Source organism: Apis cerana, linkage group LG6 (assembly GCF_029169275.1).
Source record: "Apis cerana isolate GH-2021 linkage group LG6, AcerK_1.0, whole genome shotgun sequence".
Classification (NCBI taxonomy): domain Eukaryota; kingdom Metazoa; phylum Arthropoda; class Insecta; order Hymenoptera; family Apidae; genus Apis; species Apis cerana.
In genome coordinates, this window is record NC_083857.1 from 5,351,072 (window position 1) to 5,369,118 (window position 18,047).

General features: G+C 22.7%; 2 protein-coding genes and 2 long non-coding RNA genes across 9 annotated transcripts; 1 reads left to right on the top strand and 3 right to left on the bottom strand.

Moving 5' to 3' along the window:
- Positions 1–166: 166 nt before the first annotated feature.
- LOC107998279 (endocuticle structural protein SgAbd-6-like) lies at positions 167–1,149 on the bottom strand. The gene is made up of 2 exons (XM_017057471.3): positions 1,016–1,149; positions 167–692 (listed from the first exon to the last, which is right to left on the bottom strand). The coding sequence occupies exons 1-2, from the start codon at positions 1,022–1,024 to the stop codon at positions 390–392; spliced, it is 312 nt and encodes a 103-aa protein (XP_016912960.1). The 5' UTR covers positions 1,025–1,149; the 3' UTR covers positions 167–389.
- A 2,222-nt stretch (positions 1,150–3,371) lies between these two features.
- Positions 3,372–5,234, bottom strand: LOC107998278 (flexible cuticle protein 12-like). Of its 2 annotated transcripts, none has more exons than XM_017057470.3 (2): positions 4,479–5,234; positions 3,372–3,728 (listed from the first exon to the last, which is right to left on the bottom strand). In XM_017057470.3, the coding sequence occupies exons 1-2, from the start codon at positions 4,485–4,487 to the stop codon at positions 3,417–3,419; spliced, it is 321 nt and encodes a 106-aa protein (XP_016912959.1). In that variant the 5' UTR covers positions 4,488–5,234; the 3' UTR covers positions 3,372–3,416. The 2 variants fall into 2 exon arrangements, with proteins under 2 accessions (XP_016912959.1, XP_061932080.1); XM_062076096.1 differs by having other exon boundaries at positions 4,624–4,701.
- LOC133666223 (uncharacterized) lies at positions 4,593–6,074 on the top strand. The gene is made up of 2 exons (XR_009830042.1): positions 4,593–5,023; positions 5,130–6,074. It is a non-coding gene; the product is annotated as an uncharacterized LOC133666223 (long non-coding RNA).
- Positions 6,075–7,322: 1,248 nt separating this feature from the next.
- LOC107998332 (uncharacterized) lies at positions 7,323–17,424 on the bottom strand. 5 transcript variants are annotated; one of them, XR_009830048.1, is made up of 9 exons: positions 16,990–17,424; positions 15,590–15,632; positions 15,247–15,520; positions 13,211–14,298; positions 12,582–13,119; positions 12,314–12,527; positions 10,567–10,878; positions 10,092–10,497; positions 7,323–8,261 (listed from the first exon to the last, which is right to left on the bottom strand). It is a non-coding gene; the product is annotated as an uncharacterized LOC107998332 (long non-coding RNA). The 5 variants fall into 5 exon arrangements; XR_009830049.1 differs by having other exon boundaries at positions 7,323–7,691; positions 7,764–8,261; positions 12,314–13,119; XR_009830050.1 differs by adding an exon at positions 16,153–16,303 and having other exon boundaries at positions 12,314–13,119.
- Positions 17,425–18,047: the final 623 nt, after the last annotated feature.

Below are 18,047 nucleotides of genomic sequence, written 5' to 3' on the forward strand. Positions count from 1 at the left end.
ATTTTTTTTTTGGTATATATTTGCTAAATATTTAAATGTTTTAGTCATTATGCAACACAAAAAAATAAGTAAAGAAAATTGATGTGAAAGATAAACAAGACAATTATATTCCTATAACAATTATATACATTAAAAATTAAAATAGGTATCTTTAATAATTATGGTATTTATTCAACATAAACAGTATTTATTTAACATAATTATTTTACAAAATAAAAAATAAAAAATAGAAGTTTACACTATTTTACAAATAACCAAGTAAGTGTGTATTTATTCTATATATAATATTGATTTCAAAAACAAACAAAATTTAAAACGATTAAATTTTCAATCTATGGAAAATATTATATAACAATTAATGAATATTCTATATCAAATATTTGAAAAATTTAAACTCGTGGAAGATGCTCTCCTTGTGGATGGAAACCAGTGTCATCGGCAATATAATTTACAGTATATGCAATATTAGTTTGTGGATCAACAAAAGAGAAGGTACCTCGAACTCGTAAGAATTGACCATCAGTTCCTCCTTCGATTACTTCTGCAGATTCCTGTTTAACTTGACCGTCGGAAAGTTGGAAACCATAGTTATAACCACCAAGTCCAACATTATCAGAGGGAGTTTCTTTAACGAGGACTATTTCTTGAGGCGCAGCGGAAACAACGACAACCAGAACAAAAATAATAACAATCTAAAAATAATATAAATAATAAAATTTAAACAATAATTGAATTGATATATTTTAATATCAATCTAATATGAATAATTGAGTTCGAAAGTTAATTTAATTTATTTTTAATAAATATGCATGATTATTATTTTATTACTATAATTACACTTTATTTTTATATAGTTATAAGTTTGAGATAAAAAAAATATTGCATAATAAATTATAATCAAAATTGATAAATAATATACAAAATTGATAATGACAAAAAAAGATTAAAAAATTTTATCATCTCTTTATTATTTTCTTGGAATTATAGTTTCTATATCAATTTTTGTGATACATACGGTTTTCATTTTGGAGGTAGATGAATCTCGAGGTTAGTCTCGATTGGAAGACTGATGTTCATACTAAGAATCGTTTCGAATTTTATAGTGGCTCTCCTTCTGCCAAAAATTGCATCGTTTCACGATAAATTCACCTTTCACCTTTTCTTATTATGTTAAAGGCAAATATTACTAGTTTGACCTTCGTTTTAAAAATGTATAGCGAAAAAGATTAAAGATTTCGATTTTTTTAAGTTTGATAGAAAATTCCCTTATAAAAATTGTAAAATATATTATAATCCAATAATAAAAAGCAAATATATTATATATATAGGATGACTCTAATATACACATTTTCAAAATAATGAAAATAAACATTTTCATTCAATATAAACATTTAAATAATATTAAAAAAAGTAAAAAAAAATTTTTTTGTAAATAGATTAATAAATTGATTTTTTTAGTCATAATAATAAATATAAACTAAAATTATTATAAATGTAACATAATAAGAAATATTCTTTTTAAAAAAGTTATGATTAAAAATCATATAACATAGAAGATTTACACAAAAATTAAAAAAAAAGATTTTGAATTAAACTTAATTTATTATGATATGAGATATTAGATATCTAATCTATTTAAAAATTTTAATTAAAAAAATTAAAAATATATATCTTTCCAAAATCAAAATAAAATAATAAAACTTAATAAAAAATGTTATAAAAAATAAAATAATTATTAATATAGAATACAATATATATACATTATAGATATACTGGATTCTCTTATATGTTTTCTTTAATGTTATAATATGTATTATAATATTAAATTTTTTAAATAATATCAATATCTTCATTAATAGAATGAAAATTATTTTAGATTTTTATTATTCTTATTATTATTTTTTTTTAAACGTTAAAAAGATTGTTGATAAACTAAGAATATTTGATCAATTTCTAAATAATTTTTAAAAGAAAATCAAAGGAATTTATCGTATAATTTATTGGATTTTTATAACTTGTATCATTACGACATCATTATGCGCAGTTACTTCGCTATTTTTACAATACTATCAAATGTACGCAATCGTTTAATTACGAATATCTATAGATAAAATTGTCATTTAACACAGCTTCATAATATATTCATTGTTTTTTTTTTTCATTTTTCTCGACAAATAATTTATTTCATTTAATTTCATTTGAAATTTTTTTTTATTTTTGTTTCATCTATTTAATCATATTTATGATTCTATATTACATTCAATATTCATAAATTGCTATAAAATATAGGAAAACAATAACTATTTAAATATATAAATAACTTAGATATCTTAAAATTAAATCATAATAAAAATATTTGCTTTCATTAGAATACTTATATTTTTTCTTTATTTTATGATAATATTATATATAATTCTGAAATGAATATACCTTTAATATTTTTTTATTCATTATATTTTTAGCATAAATTCATTAGTAAATCTTTAAATAATATTATAAATACCATAGTGTATAATTAGATATAAAATTTGTTTTTTTTTCTAATATAACTGAACTAAACTGATATAATTGATTTGATAAAACTTTTTAATATCATATTTGAATGAATACATTTTATTTTGTTTTGTATTTCATAAAAATAAATATTTATAATAAAAAAATAATGTTTTAATAATGTTTCTATATTATAAATAATATATAAATAATAATTATATAATATAAATAATATATAAATAAATTGAAAAATTGTTTATAAATTTTCCAAAATAAATATTTTAATAAACAATTTATATTTTATAATAAATTGGATGTATAATTTAAATAATTATTTTATATTCAAAATAATAAACTTGCAGACAGTATAATGTTCAAATATTAATGTAATAATTACTTAATAATAATTATTAATAAATAACTATTATCTATTCTATCAGAATTGCAGTGGTAAATATTATATCACGATATATAATAAAATATAATTCAAAAATACGTAACATTATCATTAATTTTTTAATAGATTTTCGATAAAAAATTATTGCATTATCTGGCTTTCTGTATTTTATAGGGATAATATCAATTTAATAGATAAGATTTCTAACTAATGATAGAGTATTAATACATTTGAGAATAAAATTTTTGTTAGAATTACTCTCAAGAATTATTTTTCGCTAAAAATAAATTGGAATATTATATTGAGAATGAAAGTTATTATTGCAATTACTCTTAACGAATGAAAAATCTTGTGTCAAATAAGGATACAAGGAATATGTAGGTATATGTATAAGATTGATTTTAATATACATCTCTTTGAACAAAAAAAAATAATAATAATAATCAAAGGAAAAGAAATATACAACTAAAGAAACACTTAATTAAAGAAATTTATAAAATTTATTTAAAACTAAAAATAGTACAACTCAAGCAGGGAGATGTTCACCCACAGGATGGAAACCATTCTCATCGGCTACATAGTTTACAGTGTATACTGTATTGCTTTGTGGTTCCACCCAACTATAACTGCCTCGAACAGTTAAAGCCTCATTTTCGGTTCCTTCATTAACTAATTCCGCTACTTCCTGATGAGACTGACCATTGGAAAGTTCGTAGGCATATCTGTAGCCACCCAAGCCAATATTATCTGAGGGTGTTTCTTTGACGAGCACTACCTCTTCTTGACGTCCTTGAGGTGCTGCATAGACAACGACGATGACAAGAGCGAAAGCAATGAACTGTAACAAAAAAAAAGTGAATTAATTAGCACTTGAACTTGAATAAAATTATGCAAACGAATGTTTTGTTTCATTCAATAAAATGAAAAAGTTCATTGATTGAAAAAATATGTAGGTATACTGTAATGAGTACCTAATTCTAAAAATAGAATTGTTTTATTTTATTAATTGTTTTATTAATAAATTCAAATTTGTGCAATGTAATATACGTAATAAAATTTATTTATTAAATATTAATTTAATAATCAATATATAATATTATTAATGATATGAGACACTAGAGTAACTCATTGCTTTATTTCAAATATGTCTTTAATTTTATTTCATACAAGTCGCCACTGTGTTTCAGTCACAAGTATGTGAGTTTTCGCGATGTTTTATACGGATTATGCAAGATCCATTACTAATGATTTATTTAAAATAGTTCTAAAAACATATTTGCATCTCGACAATAGACAAGGGAACGAACGATAATATGTGTAATTGCAGTATCGTTGTTAACATAACAATACTGTAGGCTTTAATTACACGTTCGTAAGCGTTTTATAATCGGCGATCTCTTACGAACAATTATTTTATTTTTTCCATTTCGAGGATGAAGATCCACCAATGGAAAGAAACGAAATTTCGATATCATCTTTTTCTTTTCTAAACCGTGGAATAAAAGAGAAGAAGAAATAACGAATTTAAACAACGGTAAACACTTTTGACATCCGATATGTCGAATTATTAGTCGAAGAAAACACGCACCAGCTTCATGATTGGTTATTTTGGTATGGAACTTCTTTGGATTGTCGAAGAGGATACAAGTGTTGTGAGATGAGCTAGATCACAATACTGATTCGATCTTGATCCACGGGACCGTTATATAGCCGGATTTTCAAACGAATTTTACCCCTTCCAGGGAGACAGGCTTCCAAAATTCTTCAGTAAAGATGTCGAAATCATCGAGTGGCATTGGCCGGTTGGCGGTGGTAGAACGATGACCGACAAAGGAAGAGGCGGTGAATGTCAGGCAAGAATTCAAGGAAGAGCGGCTCAGGAGCGAAAATCGCACGTGATTTCACTGTGCTTGTAATCTCATACGGATCCCTGTCTTACCAAACTTGGATGGAACAATGGACAGAATCGTCGTCAGAAAATCCTTGCAGAAGATATATAGGATTTAGTATCGCAGTTTAAGGGAAGTTAAATAAAGAAGATGATTATTCAGAGGAAATATAAATTTATGAATGCAACTAATGATTATTCCAAATAAAATGTCGAGAAATAAATTAAAGTGCCATTGCGATAAGGTAAGTGTTTCTAAAAGATATTTGCAAAGAAAAAAAAATACTATATCCTAGAATTAGATTTTTCGAATCATTTTGATTTTTAATCATTATATTTTCATAATTGTAGCGTACATAAACATGAAAAATATTCTTTATACACAGAAAATTATTATTTTCGTGTAATAAATTTTTCAAAAAAAATCTGTGAAATAAAAGTGAATTTCAAAGATACAAAAAATTCAGTGAATTTTTTTGAAATTTTAAATTTAATTAGAAAGAAAGGAGAATCGATAATTGTAATAAAAACATTATATATTAGATATATAGTAATTAATTAAAAATGACTTACTAAAAAAAGTGCCACAGATCTATATAAGCCTATTTTCCAGAAAAATTCTCGATTATACTACGTAATTTTAAAATACGTAACCATAACTGCATAATTTTAAAAATAAGTACATAAAATGCGTAAAATTGGATATAATCATGGATCGGAAGAAATAGCGGGTTGTTACATCTTCGGCATCGATTCCAAAAGTCTCGTTATGTGTTACACAATCGACCGAAGCTCTTCTTAATGGAAGTATTAGTAAAAAATGGTTGAGAGCTTCGATGTATCGGCATAATTCACTCGTAATTGGATTTAGCTTATGTCATTACGACACATGGATCTTCACCGTCGTTTACATTTTTTACAAATTCATCGTCGATCGAAGCCATAATATTCGGAGGTCACGCAATTTCATTTCATCAAAAGGTGAATCTTGATCTTCAGCAAAAGTCACGTTCGGTTTCGCCTAACAAACGCTACCAATCAAAAGCAAAATAATTTTATTTTTATAATACAATCACTGATTAATTTTGATCAATTTTGTGCATATTTTTATTGCAATATTTCTCTATAATATTTATTCTTTTAATGATTTTACTTGAAAAAAGATTTGAAGAGTATATAAATGTAATTTAAAGTAAATATTATATGTATTATTTTTTTATGTTAAATAGTTTATTATGCATATTTTAAAAAAAAATAATATATATTTCTAAAAAATAAATTGTTATTAAACGAGAATTTATTACTTATATTTTATATTCAATAACTTTTAATTTAATAATGAAAATATGAAAATTAATATAGCTTAATACTTTGGCTTAATAATTTAGCTTAATGACTAGTCAAATATTCGTAATGTTATGAAAAATTGTTTATAAAAATAAGAATTATCATATTCTTACAATGTTATTTTGCTATACTAAATTCATTATTATTTACCATTACATATTTTGCTCGATTTAAAAATCCAAAAAAAATTCGCACGGAACTTCAATTCCATAACGATAAATTGCTATTAAATAATTATCTTGTGAAATTATTTTTTTTATTTTCAAGCATGTTGCAATCATGATGTTAATCATTTTATGAGATTCTTCGTTTGGTGACATCTATTCCGTTTTCATGAACGATACTAGTTTTTAAATCTTGCAAATATATTCAAACCTAAGAGGATAAAAAATAAAGAACGTAAAGAAATGTTTCTTCGAGAAGAATGATTGCGTCAAGACAACCTTGTCGTTGTTCTAAGATATCTATGTAGTTTTTTCATGTGGACTATGAGAAGAAGAGAACAATAGCATTCTCTAATTTCTCTCTGTAGAAAAAAAGAAACGAAGGGATGAAAGAAGAAAAAAAATATGCGTAGAAGTTCGAAAAGAAAGTCAGTGGATATGTTACGTAACGATGGAGGCTGCTTATGCTAATGTCTGAAAGAGTAAGGTATCGGTGCAAAAGAAGAAGAACTGGTAGAAGAATGGAAAGGAAAGAAGATGAGTCCTGGGCTCAAGAAGATCTATATTCTTTGTGTCACGATTCTTTTTTTTTTTTAATTTTTTTTCTTTCCTGGAATTTGCTGCAAAAATGATAAATAATAATAATAAATAATAACTGAAGATAATTAAAGTTCATTTTAAAATTTCTGTATAATTATGTTTATGTACAATATTCTTAATATATCACTAAATTTTTGAGAAATTTTATATTACATAAATAAATAATTAAAAATTATAATATTTTGTTGAAGGCAGAAGTTAAAAGAATTTTTGATTTTTATTTATTATTAAGAATTTATTATTAAATAAATTTATAAGTTTTAATAAAAATTTTTAATCAATTATATTTATTCGAATTTTAAAACGATAATATTTAATTATAATATTTTATATTAAACAATGAATCAAATTATCATAAGCAGATACTAATAGAAATATATAATTTATATGTAATCTATACATCCTTAAAATATGTCTATCTTACATAAATAATTCTTACATAAATAATATTTATAATATCATGATTTAAAAGAGTGAAATATTAATTTTAAAAATATTTATATTATATATACTATACATACATATATTATATTATACAATATATATTATACATATATATATATATATTCAATTAGTGTGTATCAAATGTCTTCTTTAAGCCGTAAAATTATGGTAAGAATGTAAAAACAGGATTTGTCAATGGATAAAACATGTTTATCCCTAGATGAAATTACGTATAATTGATTTATGTCTATTATTCAGATATTTTATTTATTCTTTATAGAACTTTTGATGTCTTATTTGTAAGTTATTTTATAAGTTATTATTTTCTAACTCCAAAAAATCATTAATTTTATATTTTCTAAAAATGTAACAAATTATATCAAATGTTGTTACTTATATCATTACTATCTTACTTTGTTTATTATATTACCATTATATTAATAGATATTAGTTTTTTTTTTACAATAAAAATACAAAAACAAGAATGTATTCGTATACAAGTAGCATGATTTTTCGATTATGATGTAAAAGATTAGAAAAATGGCGTCGAAATCGATCGCATCAACTTTTGTTCTCAATTTTATTCTCAATACATATTTTCAGTGAAATTTCTGTTGATCAGGTTTCGTTAAGTTATTTCTCCATTCAGAAGATCCTCTTCATGGTGAATATATATACTTAGATGGCACGATATTAGATAATCAGTTGAGTTCTTGCGCGCTCGTGCATTGGCGCACGAGTCGTGACTTTTCCCTTTTTATTGCCGCTCATCGTGAATAATCGATTGTGCACAAGAATCTTCTTCTTGGGATAAAGAGGCGAAAACTTCGATCAACTATTGGAAAATTTATCTCATGGAATAAAAACGTTCATAATTTTGACTAACAAAATTTTTTTTGTCAAAATTAATAATATATTTAACTGTTATCTGAAAATAAAATTTTGCATTATAAAAAAAATCTGTAAAACAAATTTTATTATTTAAACGTTTAGAAAAATATATTCTATTTCAGAAAGAAATATATTAGGGTTAATTAAATAAATCATAGTTAATAATAGTTCTACTATCAATAAATAGAAATTAATTGCATAAGCATTTTGGTCGAATCGATGATGTAAATTCAGAAGTACTTGACTTTTAGATACTACAAATGTGAAATACCACATTATACGATAAAATTCATCAGAAACAACTTTCTTTTAATGATTTCATCATATATTTTCTCATCTTCAATAAAAAATATTTCCAAAAATCAATCATACAATTTTTTTATTTTGGTTTTAATATTTTTGTAAATATTAAAGATAAAAGATATATTACTTATATGAAGACTCAAATAAATCAACTTTAAGATTAAAATAAATAAATATATCTCTTCTTTAATCATTCATCATTTCTATTTTTTTGAGATTAAACAAATATGCAATATATATTTTATCAAAGATCATTTTATAAAGATCATAATTATATAATTTCATAATTAAATTAAATACATATTAAAACTTTTCTAATTAAAATATCTTCATTTTATTAATATATCCAAAAATCAAGAACATAAAATGGAAATAAATTATAAAAATTAAATTAAAAATTATTTTTATATTAAAATTCTTCAAAAAAATTTTAAATTAAAACTTTTTAATTAGTAATATTTTAAAAATTAAAATTTTTCACAGAAGTTGAAATTGTTAATTTTATAAAAACTTATTAATTTGTTACAACTTTTTAAAAATCATGATTAAAAGTTAATTTTTATATATTTAAACTTGGAAAGTTTTTTTAAAACTATTCAATACATTCAAAAACACAGTCAAAAGTCATTGAAACCAAAAATGAAGTCAATTATTTCGTTACAATCCGAAGGGTATACTGACTTAAATCTATTACCACTACCTTGTTAAGTAATTTCTCGTTTTATATAACAGATGTAAAGCGTTCAAATGTTATGTTTGCTTGTATAAATAATTCTAACAAGATTATTGTTGCGATCAATATCAGTATTGAGTTATAACGACTAAACTTGTCTTCCTATTTCTATTCTGTGTCTATTTGAGCGCTTAGATAAATGACATAAAGTTTCTGATGAACAGAATAATTTATTCCTGAACAAGAACATTGTTCAATGTTTGTAATAAAAGTATTAGTAAAATGATATTGATATTATTAAATCTTATTTTCGATTCGTATTAATAATAATAATAATAATAATAATTAAATAATTTTCAATGATAAGTTAATTTTAAATGTTTGAATATTCAGAATTCTTCAGGCAACAATTACGAATTGCAAGAAAAATAGTCTGAAAAATTTCGTTAAAATCTATTAAAAAAAAAGTTATAATTATTCTTGTACGATAAAAGATAAAATTCAAAAATATCAATATTATAATTTCATTTTAATATTAAATATTGTTCGAACAGCTATAACGATTTCAAAAAAAGCTTGGGAAGAATTTCTATGGACTTGCCATTCGAGAATTTCTTGAGAATCTGGTATATTTTTTAGAAAGTCCAATCTAGAAAGTTTTTATTTTGTAATTTATCGATTAGATTGACTTTATATATAAATTACACTCTATCTTGTAAATTTAAAGAATTTTTATTTTTTAAATTTACAAGCACAAAAAATATTTATTATTTTAAGAATTCATACTACTAAGAATTAATATAATAGTAAAAATATCAATTTATATAATATATATATTTAAAATATGAAAACATAATGTAATATATAAAAAATACTATTCTGAATAATTACCTGTTAATATACACTTTATTTCCATTTTCTTGTACAATTTATATCACAAATATATCACAAATTGACGTAATTCTATTAAAGAAATATCAACCAAACTTCACACTTAAAATTCACTCACATCAAAGATAAAGATACAGCCGAGCATTTTATAAATAATTTATAAATTTTAAAATCATGTTCATAATCATTCTCTCGATATACCAAAATATTTCATTCTCCTAAAAATATAAATTCTTTGACAAGACGATTTATCATTTTCTAGATAATATTATCTCATTAACACCAATTAGTATAGTAGCGTACTTTTATAGATAAAAATTCACAATATATACTTCATTATTTATTCAAGCCAGAAATAATTAGCTTATATATTGAATCATATTCAATAATATATTGATTGTTAATCCTATTGAAAAGAAATTGATAAATTAAAATAATATGAAGTATAATGAGGAATAAGGATAGAATTAAATACCTTATTAAAATTGATTCAAATTTATAAATATATATTGAGCTTAATTCCATCTCTAATAAGAAATCCACGTGAGAATTAAAAATTTCGTAAGAATCTAAGCTGAACCACATGAGGTCGATGTTGCTGTTGTCATCTTCGTTGTCGTCGACGTCGTCGTCACAATCGTTGCCGCCGGCTTAAAGGCACTAGTTGCGTAATAGAACTAGCGAACACGATGGCATGGATCGGTTAAATGCCACCACACTGTCGGCAGACGAGCCTCCACCGATATACAAGTACTATTGCGTCTACATAGTGGATTTTTAATGGTGGCTACGGAATCGAGACACAGGTGAATTAATACTCCGTTAATAGTGGTGCTCGAGGTTGCAAGGGTGTTTCAAAAATGTCAGGGATTACTTTGTGGATGATAGACATTGGAATAATAAATTGGATAATGTGGTTTCTGTCCCTCTTATACAAGAGGTATGAATGTGCAAATCTTCTTTTTGAATAAAGACATGAAATGAATTTTTATTTTTAATTTCAAACTTCAATAATAAAATGATGTTAAACAAATAAAACTTTAAAATATTGAACCTTAGTAAATATGAAATAGATACTATTATAAAAGTAAATACCTTTGGTACGAAAAGAATATTATCATATAATTTTGGATTATAGTCTTGTTGAAAGAATATATTTAAAAGAATATTAAAAAGAAAATAACTTATACAGTTCCTAATGATACAATTTTGAATTAATTAAATGTGAAATAAGAATATGAAATATAAATATAAGAATCGAAATTTTTTAATATTTTTTAATATTTTTATAATATTATAATTTATAATATTATAAATAATATTTTTTAATATTTTTTGATATTTAATATGAAGTTTTTTATTATTGTAAATAGTATTTGAAATTAATATATGAATAATATATTATAAATATTAGAATGGAGGAGCTAATAATTTATTAGTAGTTAAAGACCATTAATGTGAAAAAATTATTAAAATGAAATTTGAAATAAACGAAAAATTATATTGTAAAAAATATGTTAGGATTAATATCATTTATTATTGTGTGAATTCAAATATTTAATACTCATAAAATTTAATACTCATAAATAAATCAAAAGCATTGATAATACGTATACTTCAAAACATTTAATAATATTAATGCATTTAATAGCATACATTAGTCATTTATTAAATCATTTAGATGAGTCAATGGTTTCTGAAATCAGAAACTGCATCATCATCATAGTATCACCGTTCAAATGCAGCTTGATGTCTTTGATAGGTATGTCTTCAATTCGTTTTACTTTGAAGTTTGAAAAAGATCATCAATAATCATTCTTATTTATTTTATATATGATAAATTATTGCAATAATCCATTTAGATTTTAAATCTTATAGTTTAATAGTTTAATAAACTATAAAATATATAAAAATTTATATATTATATATATAATATACATATTATAGACAGAAATATGTGAAATCTTTATTCATAAATGAAATATAGCAATATTTATAGCAATGAATTTTAAAATAATTATTTTTTCAAACCTTAAAATCTTATTAAATTCATTATATTCATATTAAATTCATCTTTCTTCTAATCTGAATTTCATTAATTCAAAGATATTTTATATCATAAGCACAAAATATATTATGCATTCGTGAAGCTTTAACAATATTCTGGATTAAACAAAAAAAGGAGTAACACGGTTAGCCAAGATACAAATCTACCTTTTTACCTCGAAAATGTCGTCTAGCCTTGCAGTCATGAATCATCCATTGTACATAAAACTTGTATCGATCGATTTATTTCATTCGTGCTGGATAAATTATCGATAGCATCCAGAGAGAGAACAATCACGAATTCAACTTCCTTTTCTTTCTTCAATTACGTGAACATTGTGGCCGTGAAAAAAAATTCAAACACGAAATTTCACTGTTATTCAATTAACGCTGAAACGCATTGGCTTTGTAATTAACTATTTAATACACTTTCTCTCTTTATACCTTCTTCCAGTTATTGTATTATGTAATTTCACCGTAAGATTCAAATGCCAGCGGGCATTATCTTACCCAGTTTAATGAAATCTCCTTTGAATCATTTATTTCTGTTTTTTCTTTTGATTATTAGAATTATTTAATCAAAAAAATTATTGCGATTAATAGTTTTCATGAATCATCTATATCAACAATAAACTAAATTTTTAATCATTTGTTTGAAAAAGATTCTTGCATTTCTACCTAATTGAATTATTACTAAATAAAATTAATAATAAAAATCATAAATTATATGTTATCAATATTAATAAATTATCTTATATTTATCTTATAGCAATATTAAATTTTGTAATAAAAATAAATAAAATTTTATAAATTCTAAATTAATCTAATTTGATTAATGTTTCTTTCATATAAAATTATAATAATATCTATATTTGTTCACTTATCAATTCACTATTATTAGTTAAGAAGAGAAAAGAATTGTAGAAGAGAATCCAGATATTGGATCCAGATAGAGGAAATAGAAATTTTCCTTTTAATTAAGCTGAAAAATAAAGATTAGTTATTTAAAAAAAATAAAACAAATAATTTTGAAAAAAATAAAATTGTGATGAATTTTATATTAGTATACTTACATTTTTTTTTAAGTGTGAGTAATTTTCACACTATCTTTGACAACTCATATTAAACAAGAAACGCATAATTTGTTTGGAAAAGTAAAGAGGAGCCAATATTAGGTATTGGCTAATCGAAATAGTTGGCCTGAATGGTTTCAACAATATCTTGCTAATATCATGATTCACAAGTTGGCATGAACTTTCCGTTTCAACGTTCTTCTCTAGTCCTTCGAGCATCCTTCTTCTCGCATGAACACGATTGATTTATTTAGCGGGTGTCAACGTTAGAACAGTCATGCGAGCTATGGCGAGGTGACGAGGTCGAATCACCTATGCGCCGCAAATGCACACGTATCGTTGCATTATGATTCTCGTAATTCATCAGGAATCTTTTGAATGTCGGTTGAACGACGTTTTACGATAAGATAATTACCAGTGAAGGATTCTACAGATTTCTTGAAGAGTATTAACGAAAGAAAAGTTCAAAGAAAACCGAAGAATACTATAAAATTGAGAATTGATTGAACATTTGTGTTTAGTATCGAATTTTTGTATATTTGAAGAAATATGTAAAAAAAATATAAAAACAAATTAAATCAATTAATGGATTATCAATATTTGTAACAATAAAATATTATAATATTAATATTATTTTAGAATCTTGTACATATTTCTTTACAATATCTTTCAAACAAGAATTTAAATTAATTAAAAATAATATCAAGTAATTAACATGTATTATTTATATCATAAAATTCATTAGATAAATAAAATATTTTCCTTATTAATATATTACTTCATTAAATTTATATCTGTATAGAAATTATTATTAAATCGATTACTATAATCGCTGCCAAATGGTTTCCTTATTGGCAATTTATTCGAAGATTATTAGATAAATTCGAATCTGAAGCATATGATATCACCAAGAAAAACAATATATAATTCGTTCCATTCACATAACATCATCATCCACAATGCTGATAGGCGTTTCGATTAAGCGCAAAAATTAATCGCTCCTCCTATTTCTCCACCTCTTGCTTATAACTTGTTTGTAGAATCGCTTCAAGCTATAATTTTCTCCATAATCAGCCAATCAAGTATTGCTGTGGATTATTAAAATTTATTGAAAATAATGAAATAATCATAAAATTTTGTTTATTAATTATTTTTGCTATTAATGAATATGTTATAATTTTCCAATTATTATTTTAAGATTATTTAATTTTTATTTTTAAATGGTACAAATGTGGTACAAGTCGATGAATGCATCATTTTTTTATATAATAATAACAAATATGAATTATTTTCAAACATTTTATCTCTATAATATTAATTAATAAAAAATTATATGATAAGATTTCATAATATTATAATAAAGCAAACTATTTGTAATTTGTATTTGTTTAACTGTAATAATATATAACATAATTACATGCATATAAAATTATGCAAGTATTTTACTTATAATATAATTAATTAGTATTATTAATTCAATAGTAGTAATAAATTTCTTATTATTATAACATATCTATGAAAACATTATTCATAATTATACTAACAATAATAAAAAATTATATTTAGAAAAATAGAGAATATTTATAATTATACTATATTTAATTATGTATATCAACGAATATTATTTTACACAAGAAAAAATTTTTAAAAAGAACATATTTAATTTTCTAGATCAAATCATTTAATTTAACTTCAAAGTTTTTTTTATATTAAAGATGACTTTTAATATATTATATTATGCATTATTATTACATATCAAATAATTTACTTTTAACTTTAATTCAGCATTTAAAAATATAAAAATCTTTATTTTCAAAAAATTTTAAATATTTTTAAATATATATGTATTTTATATACATATAATATATACATATATAATAAACATAGAAAATTTTAAATATATACATTTTATTTTCTCTAGTTCAAGTACAGAATTCTTCCTATTATTGCAAGGATAATAAAAACGATAATAATAAAAAAAACTACATCTTAGTCAAGGTAAAATAATCAAGAATCAAAAAATTATCACCACATACTTTTTTATCTTCTATTGACTTTCATTTCACATTCTTCGACCTCAGCTGTTTCATTCAATATTTTTGAATGACTAAATCTTATAGCTAATTTTTCTTATTGATGGAGACAAGGTATCGCAGTCAAAAAAAAAATGATAGTTGCGGAAATGCAATTTCGTCCATCAGGGGTATTTCAATAGGAAACTCTTGACCGATCGTGACTCGCGTTGTCTCCCTATTGCGTCAGAATGACTCCTCGTTACCTCTTAGATATCTGTAGATGTAGCTGTGCGACCTTTGCAGTAACGTTTGTTACGCGATTGAAAGATGAAAAAGAAGAGTGATAGAAGGATATAATACAAACCTGATGAAATTGGGAATTCCTCTTTTGCTATTGGATATATTATCTGCAAAATTTTATAAAATTATATATGTAATATATATATATATATATAATAATAGAAGCTGTAAAAATTAGAATTGTTACATGTATTAAAACATAATGTTTAATTTTACAGAAATTATATTAAGATTTTATGTTAATTTAATTTTTAATATGTTTCTAATAAATAACAATACAAAGAGATTAATATTTTCTTATTTAAATCGTTATATGAGTAATAAATAAACAAAGAAATGATTTACATTATGATAATAAATCTTAATTTTTTTTTGTTTATTTAACATCTTTTATTGTGTTTGTAATTATATATATATAGAAAACATCTCGAATGTTTCATTGCAATATTTATATATATATGTGAAATTTGTATATTCATTAAAATCATTTTCCTTTTCATTGTTTCCCGCTAAAATTTATAATCGTTTAAAAAATTTTACAAGAGTTACATCATGGAAAAGAAAGATTGGTTATTGCATCATTTAAAGAGAAAGGATAAATGCACATTATTAAGTATAGTAACTTACAAGTCGATGAATGCATCATTTCCTTTTATGCGATTATGGAAAATTCTTCGCTCTTTCTTTTGTATGTCATTATTATTAAAGAACAATCGATTGAAAAATACGAATAAATATCAGATATTATTGATATTTATAATATCTTCAAACTATTAAACTGCGTAGAAAAATAATTAAAAAAATAAACATATTTTAATATATTAATATTACTAAATAATATTATTATTTTTAAATAATAAATATTTTTAAGAATTATTGATATTTCTTCTTATCTTGAATTGAATATCAATAAAAAAATATGAAAAAATAAAATATATATAGAAAGAAATCGATGAACTTGTCTCCAAGTCTTTTAATAACAATATTTTATCACACGAGGAAAAAATACAAAAGCTATAAATTATGCAATCCTGTCTTCATAAAAAAATTTACATTTCTCATTTATAAAAGAACTATTATCGATAAACTTAGGATGAGATTCTAAAAATATTCTTTATAGATCTTAAAATTATTATTTTTTATTTTGCGCATTTAATCATAATTTTTACTTTTATCACTTTGTAATTTCCGTTAATTTTATTCTTCTTTTTCATTTTTTTATCCAAGTTCAATTGTCATATATATCATCCAATAAAATTATATTATTATTATAATAAATAATTTTACTTAAATTTTCAAAAATTCTTATTCTATTCTATTTATCATTTTCACTATCAAATAAATACATTATATTTTATTTATATATATATTTCAAAATTATTATAATATCAACCAATTTTCTCAATTTTCTTTCATAACTAATAAATATGAATAAATAAGTATACATAAATACATAATACTAACCATTAATTTTTTATTTCTCTAGGTTAGAAAAAAAATTTTATTACATCCGTTAAACAAGACTTCTTCATCTGATTTTTCCATTATACTAAACTTAACAAACTCAATAAACAAACGATGAAAGCGGATGAAATGTTCATTCTCAATGTCTATTCACGTTATTCATGTAATTGTCGGTTTACAAAGATTATCGTGATGTAATTGCGCATCTCCACGAGCATATTGTCGACATATGCTGATATCGCATAAAAAAAGACAAACGAAACAACACTGGTTCGTTGACATTTTTGCAATTTCACGCGATTTTTTACCATGATTTGCGGCTAAACAAATTAACTGTGTAATTATCACCACGTTTTTTTCAACTATTAGTAAAATTAAGTCCTCCAATTTTTCTATACATTTTAAAATCGACAGAATGCTAGTAATGTGTGTGCGTGCATATGTGTAAAAAAACATAATGCGTAGAAAACAGTATATCTCGTATAAGTTTTATTAAAATACATATGTGCATAAATACAAATTACTTTGAAATTATCTACTTTGTTATTAACCGTTTTGCAATTTGAAATAATTTTCAAATAGAAAATAATTAAAAAGTTCGAATAAAAAAATGAAAATGATAGTTAACCTCATCAAATTTGTTACATATTAGTAATTAAATAAAACGTTTATTAATATTCATATAATTCGATATTCGATTTTTAAATTATATATTTTCAAGTGTTTTATGATTCTATAAATTGAATGGAATTTCAATTAACAATTAAAGAAAAAGAATTTATGTTTTAAAATTTAGCAAAAAACTATCTTATAATAAATTTATATTTAATATAAATATAATAATAATAACTATTTTATATAATAAATTTATTATAAAAATTATAAATAATATTTAAAAATACTCTTAAAAATATCAAATAAATTAAAATAAAATAAAATCAAGTAAGATAATGAGCTCATTTTGATATTTTTTTAATATCGCATAAAAACGTAAAAATAAAAATTACTTTAAAACCAATAAAATGTAGAAGTTGCAAAATCTCAAAAATAATATTCAT

Excerpts from the sequence above, each read along its gene's own strand:
- LOC107998278 (XM_062076096.1), bottom strand. The coding sequence starts at position 4,686 with ATGCCACTCGATGATTTCGACATCTTTACTGAAGAATTTTGGAAGCCT. Across the intron at positions 3,729-4,623 it reads AGCCTGTCTCCCTGGAAGGG|TTCATTGCTTTCGCTCTTGT; the intron begins GTAAAATTCGTT and ends TTTTTGTTACAG.